We start from the raw sequence: 10,960 nt of genomic DNA, 5'->3' as shown, positions 1-10,960 counted from the left end.
GTTCTCATCGGGCGGTTCTGGAAATGTGGTCCACTAAATCCCCAGATGTTGCAATGCAGCCTGGACACCACCCCAAGCCGGGATCCAACCTGGTGCTCTGGAAACTGCAGCACTAAGAGTAGCTCGGCCGAGGCCTTGGGATCCCAGCTCGGGCTAAAACACGGGAAGCCGCCTGCCTCGCCGGGGAGCAGGAAAGAAGTGCGCGTGGGGCTGGCTCGCTCAGCGGGGAGCACACTCTGTGAGGTCTGGAGTGCAACCGTTGAACAATTCGAGCTCCAAACCACTCTCGGAAACTGAGACTCGGATTCCTCGCCTGACCACAGCAGGCAGGTCGCAGAGGCGCTGGCAGGCTCGCCACGAGCTCGCGTGCACGGGCGAACGATCTCCAGGACTGCGGGCGTGCAGCGTGGCCGCGGGCACGTCGGTACCCGCGCTGGAGCAGGGGCTGGGCACGCCGGGACGACCCGCCGGGAGGGCTGCAGGTGCGGGCCCGGCCGGAAGGGGGCGCGGCGGTGGCGGGACACAGGGAGCGGGGTCTCGGGGCCGCGCGGGGCAGCGGCTCCGCTGCCGGCCAGCCGGCGCTCGGCGAGGCGGTCGGGTCCACTGGGAGCGGGTGAGTGCTCCGCGGGCCGCGCGGGTCCCTGTAGGGAGTGGGGGTGGCGGCGCGGGGGCGGGCGCGTGCGGTTCCTGGGCCACGGCGCCCCCCGCCTCCCGCGCCCGGATCGCCGGGCGGAGTCTGGCACGGGCCGGGCAGGTGGTGATGGAAGTGCGCGCTCCTGCGGATTTCCCGGCTCGCCAGGCAGCGCGTGTTTGCGCATCGTGCTGATGAATGAGGGGCCCCTACCACTTGGAATAGCGCGGCTCGGTCTGCAGAAAGGCAATGTTCTCTTAATGTCCTTGGCACATAGGCCCTGCTCCTCTGAGATCTGGGCAGGTTTCCAGCTCTCCCCGAAGTAGTCTAGGCAGAAATCCACTGCAAGGGATTTGTAGACATAGGATTTATGAACCCTTCCAAATGTTTGTGTTCTTTGTATGTAAAAAAAAAAAGTTTCCTTTCATATCCTGCATGTAACATAAAAAGGTCATTCATTTAGCATCAATGCTAGAGCACAGGGGGAAAGTGATGCCCTTAAAAAAAAAAAAAAAAAGGCATGGTGAAGGGAGCTGTCGCCCTTCACGTAGCAAACTGTGGACAGCGGCGGGCGAGCGTGCACTTGAAAGTGTAGTGGGCTGGAAACAGCACGAGCCTTGGTGCGGCCCTGTCTTTAGTTTCTTCGTGTTATAAACCCTAGCCATAAACATGAATGAGTTGGCTTGTGTCAATATTTAGCAGGAACACCAGGCCTGCTGTCCTGGTACAGCAAAGCATCACAGTCACATCGGAAATATTCTCGTTTTTTCATGGGGAGAGAGAGCACATTGGATGGAATTCTGGAGTTTGTGACAACGTTGTGCAGTGTGCTGTCAGGTTTGTTGATTCGTTTGTGTGTTTTGAGAAAGCATTTTACCTTGTAACTTGTTATATATTTTGGTTACCGTCTGATGGAAACCAAAATACTGAATGTGATGGCTGTTTTATTTTCGTGGTTTCTGGGCAAACAAGTTGATTGTGGCCCCATGGACAACAGTGTCCCTCAGTGCTGCTGGCCGGGGCCTGGTATTCCTCCTAAGTGTGGTCTGCTTCCCCCAGACTGTGGCTGTGTGTCCCTCGCCAGCCTGCTGACTCTGAAGACCTCCCTGGAGGCACGCTGCTGCCCTCCGTCTGCAGACGCTGCCAGCTTGTAGATGCCCCAGGACTAGCATACACAAGAACGCTCGGCCTGTTTTTCTGCTTCCTTTCCCATGCCTGACTATAAAACTCCAACTCCCTTTCGGATCCATCACCTCCCCACGCAGCCACTTGCTGAAGTGTTTGCCTTCTAAACGTCAAGGTTTTTGACAGCAGAGGCTTCATCTTATTGAATTTTGTATTCCCACCATTTGACGTCATTGTATACGGTATAGTTAACAGATTAATAGTGAATAAATATAGATTTATAGGTTAACTCCTTTGCCATACTGAAACTCACAGAAATAGAACATTTGCTAAGTATAGTGAATTGTTCCCAGTGTTTGATTACAGATGATGTTCTCTCCCCTCCTGTCCCAAACTATTCTATTTATGTTAGTGAAATCAGCAGATGACACAGAACAGTGCCAGTTGAGGGCTGAATGCAAGCTCCTCTAGAGCAGACCTGACATCTCAGTTCTCTGCTTTAATGTCTGTATAGAATTGGATCTACAAATACTACATAATTGGCGTGTGCTCTGCCTAGAATTCTTCCAAAACCCAATTCAAGTTAATTGACCAAAACGACTGTATTGAATGTGTAACTGAAAAATTCAGAATCTGGTAACAGGGTTTCTAAATACTCAAAGTATCTGCCAGTGTTCCTCTGGATTTCTCCATTTCTTGTACAGCTACTCTGTGTTAGCTTTGAAAAACTGATACTTTTCATGCTATTCCAATAACAGATTAAAGGCATTTTCCTTCTATTCCAGTTCTAGATATGAGCATCAAAGACAGACTGTCATTAATCAGCTAGGGCTGTGTGTCAACCCTAAGCCAATCACAGTTATCTGGAAACAGGCAAATCTAGCTGCCTGGAGTTTGCTGTAATTGGCAACTTCCTGAAACTGTGCTGGATGGAAGAGGGGCATTTCTGCAAACAAAGTCAGAATAAAAATGGGGAAAGAATGTGAACAAACCAAAGCATTATAGATTTATAGATTGGAAGTTTTCAGCCTGAATCATCATCATCATCATGAATGTACTGAAATTCCATAATAGATAATATTCCAGATATAAATACCAAAAATGTTCAGGAGCACCTTAACAGAAAAAGTGTTGGCATTTTGTAAAGGTGGCTCCTTGATATTCCTTGTGAAGATCCATGCCTTAAAACTTGGAGAATGGTTTAAGTATTTTAAACTATTCCCAGAAACAACAATTTACTAAAAAAAAAAAAAAAAAAAAAAAAAAAAAAAAAGTACTGCCACTTACCCAAAATTCAAAAACACTTGAAATGTTTTACGTCATTCTAATCTGTTTTCCTCACTGAATTTCACAAATCGCAGAGTTGTCCTAATAAGTACTGTAAATAATATTATAAAATCATATATTTCTTGTTCCTAAAAAAATTGTTATACCACATTAGACCCTGTGAACATCATTAAGGAAAAGATTCCTTTATCTGTTAAAAAGTTTAGCAAACTAACATGTCAGTGATTGAGAACAATCAACACCTCACTGGACATGTACTTACCAATGAAGACACCCATTGCTCAGATAGGAATGTGGCACTCTGAAAATGCAGCAGTTTAGTCCTTCATGCTATTGTCAGGGTTCATCCTACTGATATTGTCTATTCTGTTCATTATCTGGAACAGAAATGCTCCCTCATAAAATAAATTGATGACTCTTTCAGACTCCAGTCAGCCTCCAAAGTCTTATTAAACACACAACTTCCTGAAGCATAATTCCTTATCAGCTGCTTCTAACCTCCCTTGACATCACTATGCCTCTCAGAAGATGCACATCTAATTCTCTTTGTCTCTAAACAAAAACCTGGAATTAAATCTTCCTGAAGCAAAATGTAAGTCTGATCCTTTGTGTTTCTCACACACAAATAGTACACACTTAGTTGGGCAAAGAAAAGCATTTGCTGCTGGCTTGAGTTATGCTGATCTGAGACACTTTAAATGTGTAAACTAGTCGCTATCTGAATTATACTTCATCTCTCTAGTTTTTAAGTGAATATATTATATTATCCAATGAATCCTTACAGATCTAATTATAAATAGCATGTACATAAAGAAGTGATTATTTTTATTTTTCTAGGTGGCCGACACCATACTATTTCATAAAATTAATGGAAAACCAAGAAGAACTTTGGCAAATGAAGCCCAAAAGCCTAGAAGATGATGACTATTTGGTACAATAAAATATGCTTAATAATTAGAAATCTATTAACATTACTCTGTGTCTCCTAGTATAAAAGTAATTTTCAAGCTGTCTGCTGATTTTTGCCCTCAAATTTGTATAACTGATACCACGCTAAAAGGCAGAATGGTGTGTATGTGAGAAATAGTGCTTTGTTTGTCAAAGACTTAGCTGGATAACCTTAAATAAATCTCTATAAAGCCTGGGGGCGGTGTTTTTTCGTTTTGTTTTGTTTTTTCCTTTTTTACAAAGTGGGAGAATTGGACCAGATGATCTTCTAGTGCTCTGTGGTTCTAAGTTTAAAAAGAAAAAAAAAGTCATCAGTGTCCATATCTCAATAGCTTTATACGCAGGCACTGTGGCAGCTTACCAAAAAATCACCAATGGACAGATGGTTCACTGTTTAACCAATTAAATTCATTTTTAGGTAAGAATCACTTGTCTCATTTTTGGTCAGCAATGAGTTTCATTGCTTCTTACCACATTATTTAACTGAAAAAGTAGCAGAAATTTTTGGTTCCAAACCCTTACCTTTCTAAGTTACTTTAAGGGCAGACTTGACAGAAATTATTTTAATTACTTTAAAAGGAAAAGTAATTAAGAAATTATAAGCACACACCTACCCAAAGAAATTGTCTACATAAACAAAATCATTTTCAATTTTCAATTTAACTATCCTACTTTGCAGTTCCATACTTGTTGACTCTTAACAGGAAATTGATCTCAGTCAATCATACTCAGATTATATTAAAGTAGAGAAGTGACAGAAGCTGTATCCTTTCTAGATGAAACAGTTAGAGAAAGCATTGGCTGTAACAGTGAGTTATTACACCAAGTAAAACTCAAATATCGAGAGAGGTCATTTTTAAACACTGAAGATTTTAGAGAACTGTGTGAATTAAAACTGCTATGCATAAAATGAGATGAACATGATAATCACTACCATCATTTCAAGCATAAAAATGTTCTGGCTTCACATACAGAGTTACAAAGATAAGGAATAGCATGCTAAGTGAGAAGTAAATTTTGAGCCCTTTTATTTTCCATGTATCACTCATTTGGGGAAATGATAGCTTATTCAATACAGCCTTCTTTGAAATTGTTGGCCACCTAGAAATGGAACTGGCAAAAAAAAAGTATAACTTTCTCAGGAAATAGGTTATCTCTGTGGAAGTTAGCTAGTTGTAGCCTTTTATACCTTCTGAATTTTGTCTACTTAGACAAATGAGTTATTTTAGAACTATAAAATTAAAATACAAGACTACATAACAGAAGTTGCATATTTTATCAAATGTTAATTATTCCTAACCCTTTGTATTTGAACTCGTGAAGAATTCACTCTTCAGTGCTTTGTACAAAATATGATAAAGCGAACACAGCTATCACAGTTTGCCAATTTTATTATTTTGACCAAAAATTAGTAGACTGTTTAAAACTTTACTTGCCAATCCTGGCTTCCCAGTTCCATATTCCATTTTTTTTTTTTTTTCTCATCTCAAAATAGACAAAAATGGCCTAGCTCTGATGGAGATATCTGCAGAAATTATTTCTTTTGTCTTAAAGACGAATAAATAACAGAAATTAATGGAGACATTCAGAATAGCTAAGTGCACCTTTGGTCAGTGCTACATAAACTGTACAGTCTTCACCTAACCAGTATCCAAAAGCAAGATTCAGAATGCCCTTGTCCACGGCAAAGCACAATGATTGAGCAATGATAAATTAGATGAAAGAGAAATTTCATTGTTTCATTTCTTTTTACGATGTTTTTTTTTCTTTCCTTTCCTTTCTAGACTAAGGACATGGGAGAGACCAGCATGCTGAAAAGACCTGTGCTTCTGCATTCACCACAGACCACCCACATTAATGAATTTGATTGTCCCTTGGAACTTCAGGAGAGACAGGAACTCTTTGTGCAGTGGCGCTTGCCCATTAAAATAGCTGCCATTGTGTCATCTCTGACTTTTCTTTACACTCTCTTAAGGGAAATAATTCACCCTTTAGTAACTTTGCATCAACAATATTTTTATAAAATTCCAATCCTCGTCATCAACAAAGTCTTGCCAATGGTTTCCATCACTCTCTTGGCGCTGGTTTATTTGCCGGGTGTGATAGCAGCAGTTGTACAGCTTCATAATGGAACCAAATATAAGAAATTTCCACCTTGGTTAGATAAGTGGATGTTAACAAGAAAGCAGTTTGGGCTTCTCAGTTTCTTTTTTGCTGTACTACACGCAATTTATAGTCTCTCTTATCCAATGAGACGGTCCTACAGATACAAGTTGCTAAACTGGGCATACCAACAGGTAAATTGATGATGTTGTCAATATTATCGAACTAAAAAGCCTAAATCACTTAAAATATTAGTCCTTTCTTGTTGTAATGTTAGCACTCCAAACCCATATTAAAGCCCTCTTGGAAAAAAAAATCCTGTTGAGAAAGTAATCTGCATTTTAAAAATAATTTATTGTACCTTCACTGGGGCTTCATTGTACAGAGTGACATTGAGGAATATATTCTAAAGGGAAAATAAAGTACAACTTTAAAGGCATAAAAATGTAATTTGTTCATGGACAAGAAGATGGCCCCATTCTATCTTCTTCTACCCTCATGAAATTACTTTTTAATACTGATCATTCTTGTCTTCTACTTCTTTTCATGTTACATATAATTTACAATTCTGTCCAAGCAAACCATAAAATTACATAAATTTTTCATTCAGGGAAAAAGAGTGATAGGTCCTCTGTCGTTTTTCTGAGAGGAATGCAGAAAAAGGAACCTAAATTTGTGCAGATCTTTGTTATCAAGACCTCCATAGTAGAATAAGGGGCTATAGAAGGGGATTCATAAGCCAGGGATTTAGCTCAGTGGCATAAGCACCTGCAGGGCAACTGCTAGGTCATGGGTTTGATCCCTGGTGCCAAAAAAAAAAAAAATGAAGGGGATTCATATGTGGTTTGTATTTGTTCTTTCCTCTTTTATCTTCTGGTAGGTCCAGCAAAATAAAGAAGATGCTTGGATTGAGCATGATGTTTGGAGAATGGAGATTTATGTGTCTCTGGGAATTGTGGGACTTGCAATACTGGCTCTGTTGGCTGTGACATCAATTCCATCTATCAGTGATTCTTTGACATGGAGAGAGTTTCACTGTATTCAGGTAAATGATACATACAAGTAACTTTAGTCCCCCAGAGAGGCAAATCTTACTGTGCTTCTAATATAAAGTACATTGACTTTATACCATAAAAAACAAATGTTTCCAGTAGTATTCCACACTTGTTCTGATTAATATTTTCTTCTTTTCCCTATTGCTTCTAAATAGGATGCATTTTGCAGAGGTAAATAAAAGACATTACTAAAAGTATTTTAACACTGAAACTTGTTAGATAATCCATTGCCTGGCTAATAAGTATAAATGTGATACTTTAAGAATATCCATCTTTTACTAGTTCCCCCAAAATAAAAATACTGTTATACTTATCCCCAGATTTAGTCACCCCATTTAAGTTACATAGTTTTGAAGATGTAGGAAAAAGTCTCTCCTTAAAATAAGTTTTATCGAACAAAGGTATTCTAGTAGCTAATTTTGAAACTGTGTTTTCCAGATTACATTTTAGATAGTTTACTTATTTCTAAATATTCCTGGAATCCAAAACTCTCCCAAATGTACTGGAATTTATGTCTTAGTGGGAGATTACACTTAAAAAGTATAGTGTACTAGAATTCAGAAGGGTATCCATGTCTGACAACATCCAGAGGGCTAAATTTAACTCCATTACAGCACTGCCAAAATATTTTTAAATTACATAGACTTAACTTTTATGGGTGGACATCTTCAAAGATTTCCATAGCATCAAACACCCTGCTATCCTTTGTACATGTTCATACGTGTTTCCAACAGACACTTTCCCATGGCATCTGCTTAGGCTACAACATGTCTCTCCATCTGAATAATTCAAATGTGGCTTAAAGATGGTACTACATTCTCCATGCAAAATATTTTATAACTTTTCATGTTTGGCCTGATAGCCACTGGTGGTCTGTGTTTTTCATGAAATCATTTCACCTCACATAACCTTGCCTGTCACACATAGGCTGAATACCACTTTCTTTTATTTAATTAGGGATTCAAGCACTGCATCTTGATGGCTGAGTCCATCCTACCATATGTACAATAGCTAGCTCAGAGTAAGTATACTATGCATATTTAGTGAAATTAATCTCAAACAATCACATATATTTTTCAGTTACCCACCTAGAAATTTTTCATTTACAGTAAAACAGATGGTTACACTACAGTTTGCCTTGGAGATTTATATCTGAAAACATAAAGTTAGCTATTTAATAGTATTCATTGGGGCCTAAGAGTACAGTGGAATAAGTGTGAGTTAGATTGATTCTGGCAGGCCAGTGATTATTTGGAGTAAAATGAATGGAAGCCAGAAGTTAACTGGAAAAGCTTTTGTCAAAATGCCATAAAATTACATAGGTGAACAACTATTTGTAAGCAACTTTTCTCTGTGATGCCAAAGTATTGCAACTCAAGTTGAAATTTTCTTCACATTAGTAGATTTCTATTTTGTTCAAGCACTGAAATAATTTCCAGTATTTTTCCATTTTAGCAGAATGTTTGACTTCTTAAAAATACAGTCCAAGCTCAGTCACTTCACTATTCATTTACCAAAATCAGTAGGAATCACATTCCTTGCTGTCACAATTGATAAAGATCACTGAAGTCAAACTGACCTTTGCAGTGAGCTTTGGTCAATCTATCAATTCTTAGTGAGCACCTAATACATGCAGCAAATCGTTGTGCTAGTTTTGTAGAAATTGTGTGATGAGTAAGATGCAGTTTCTGATTTTAGATGTCTGTTGGTAGACAGAATTAAGGCACTTACACAGGAGGCAAAGCACCCAATAAATGTCATAAAAGAAATCAACAAAATGGCAGAGAGAAGAAAAATAGGGCTGTTGATCACCTGAGACTAAAAGAAGGTTATGAATTTTCTCATTTTAGCCTGTAGACAAGAACACCCAGGGGCAAAATGGTAAGAGAGGAAAGATATGAATGGACATTGTTGAGAATTGTGTTAGGGAAAGAATCCTAGAGGAATGAAAAGATTCCCAAGCAACAGAACAGATCCAAATCTAACTAAGATGACACTGCTTTTCTTTTGCAGAGCAAACTCGGAATTGTTTCCCTCCTACTGGGTACAATGCATGCACTGATTTTTGCCTGGAATAAATGGATTGATGCAAAACAGTATGTGTGGTATACACCTCCAACGTTTATGATAGCTGTTTTCCTTCCAATAATTGTCCTGATATGGAAAGCCATACTGTTCTTGCCATGCTTGAGGAAGAGGATACTGATGATTAGACGTGGTTGGGAAGATGTCACCAAAACTAACAAAGTTGAGATGTCCTCCCAGTTATAGAATTGCTGTACTTTTTATGCACATCTTTGTTCAATATTGATATATTTTACCACTAACATTTCAAATTTGTATTTGTTAATAAATGACTATTTGAGAACCTTAATGTATCTCTTCATTTATGTGTAATACATTTGAAATTTGTATATTTCCTTGCAGATTTGATTCAAAGCCAGAAGAGATTACTGATATTTGGCATATTTTCTAATTTTGGTAAATCTAAGCAAAACATCTGATTTGTCAGATTGAATGATCTTATAAATAATAAAGGGCCTTGAAGTACCAATCCATTGCACAGACATCATAGCTATGAAAAAAATCTAAATCTAAAACACAAAGTGTATTCTGTGTTCATGCTTATTGGTTTTCAATTCACCTTAAAATGTTTTTGTAATGATAAATTAGTAGTACTTTAATTGTACATATTTATAGGGTATAGTGTGATAATACAAGCATAAAATGTATAATGATCAAATCAGGGTAGTAGCAATTCTATATCAAATATTTTTTTTAATTTTGACTAATATATAATTATATATATAATACATAACTGCATATATATGAGATACAGTGTTATGCTTTGGATCTAAAATGTCCCTCCTAAAACCTCATATAGAACTTTTAGAAGATGATTAAATCACAGGAGTGATTTATAACCCTCAGGGTTAATCCACTAGTGAATCGGTACTTTAAACATGCTATAAGAATTTGGGATCCGGTCAGAAGAGGTGAATCACTTGGGGCCTGAAAGGATCTATCCCACTTCCTGTTTTCTCCCTTCTGTTTCCTGGCAGCAATGACATGAGCAACTTTCTTCCGCGAGACCCTTGCACTGTATATTTCCTGCCTTGGAGCTAGTTGCCTCTGGACTGAATCCTCCAAAAACCCTGAGCCCAAATAAACCTCTCCTCCTCTGAGCTATGGGTATAAGGTATTTCATCTCAGCAATGAGGAAAGTGAGCAAGATACACAGAATGATTGTTGTTAGAGATTCTGACATAATCAGTTTTTATTCACTGGGACTCATATTTCAAAAACGCAGACTTTGTCTACACAAGTAAATCAACACAGTAACAACAGATATATATCCAGACAAAACAAAGTCAGCCAGAAATAAAAGATAAATTTAATAATCTCCACCTGAGTTACATAAGCTCAATGAACACATGGCAAAAGCATACCATTAACCAGTTCCCAAAAGAACAAAGCATACAACTGTCATAACTTGCTAACCCAACTTTTCACTTTGGGGGTTTTTTCCATAATTAGCAAAAGTAATCACAAGCCTTATCTTTTATAGAGGTAGACCATTTACTATTATTAAAACAAAAGAGCAATATCTAGTGGTATAAATTAGAAAAACAATTAACACAAGCATAGAATAGAGTCTAGTTTATTTTCTTGTCTACTATAAAGGATGACAATGTGTTATTACATGGGATGGTGAAGGCATCAGATATAAATCTGAGCCATGCACTCCTGGAGTTTAGATGTACAGAGACATGTCTTCAGATAACGAACACAGTTGAGAGCAGGACAATTG

At 38.7% G+C, this 10,960-nt stretch overlaps 1 protein-coding gene across 8 annotated transcripts; it reads left to right on the top strand.

Moving 5' to 3' along the window:
- The first annotated feature begins 350 nt into the window (after positions 1 to 350).
- Steap1 (STEAP family member 1) lies at positions 351 to 9,523 on the top strand. 8 transcript variants are annotated; one of them, XM_063243155.1, is made up of 7 exons: positions 624 to 1,468; positions 3,881 to 3,974; positions 5,776 to 6,288; positions 6,975 to 7,139; positions 7,305 to 7,320; positions 8,107 to 8,170; positions 9,163 to 9,346. In XM_063243155.1, the coding sequence occupies exons 1-6, from the start codon at positions 1,305 to 1,307 to the stop codon at positions 8,133 to 8,135; spliced, it is 981 nt and encodes a 326-aa protein (XP_063099225.1). In that variant the 5' UTR covers positions 624 to 1,304; the 3' UTR covers positions 8,136 to 8,170; positions 9,163 to 9,346. The 8 variants fall into 8 exon arrangements, with proteins under 8 accessions (XP_013013937.1, XP_013013935.1, XP_013013936.1 ...); XM_013158483.3 differs by lacking the exons at positions 7,305 to 7,320; positions 8,107 to 8,170 and adding an exon at positions 351 to 482 and having other exon boundaries at positions 1,331 to 1,468; positions 9,163 to 9,523; XM_023567335.2 differs by lacking the exons at positions 7,305 to 7,320; positions 8,107 to 8,170 and adding an exon at positions 522 to 613 and having other exon boundaries at positions 1,331 to 1,468; positions 9,163 to 9,523.
- Positions 9,524 to 10,960: the final 1,437 nt, after the last annotated feature.

This window comes from Cavia porcellus, unplaced genomic scaffold, assembly GCF_034190915.1.
Source record: "Cavia porcellus strain 051 isolate PalLab524CR breed Dunkin Hartley unplaced genomic scaffold, mCavPor4.1 scaffold_2, whole genome shotgun sequence".
Lineage (NCBI taxonomy): Eukaryota > Metazoa > Chordata > Mammalia > Rodentia > Caviidae > Cavia > Cavia porcellus.
Note: the sequence above shows the minus strand (reverse complement) of the source record. Positions and strands in the feature narration are given on the sequence as shown.

Bases quoted from the DNA above. Each gene is read 5' to 3' on its own strand.
- Steap1 (XM_063243133.1), top strand. From the start codon at position 1,305: ATGAGTTGGCTTGTGTCAATATTTAGCAGGAACACCAGGCCTGCTGTC. The intron at 1,469-3,880 runs GTTTGTTGATTC...TTATTTTTCTAG, and splicing joins GTTGTGCAGTGTGCTGTCAG to GTGGCCGACACCATACTATT. The intron at 3,975-5,775 runs GTACAATAAAAT...TTTCCTTTCTAG, and splicing joins TAGAAGATGATGACTATTTG to ACTAAGGACATGGGAGAGAC.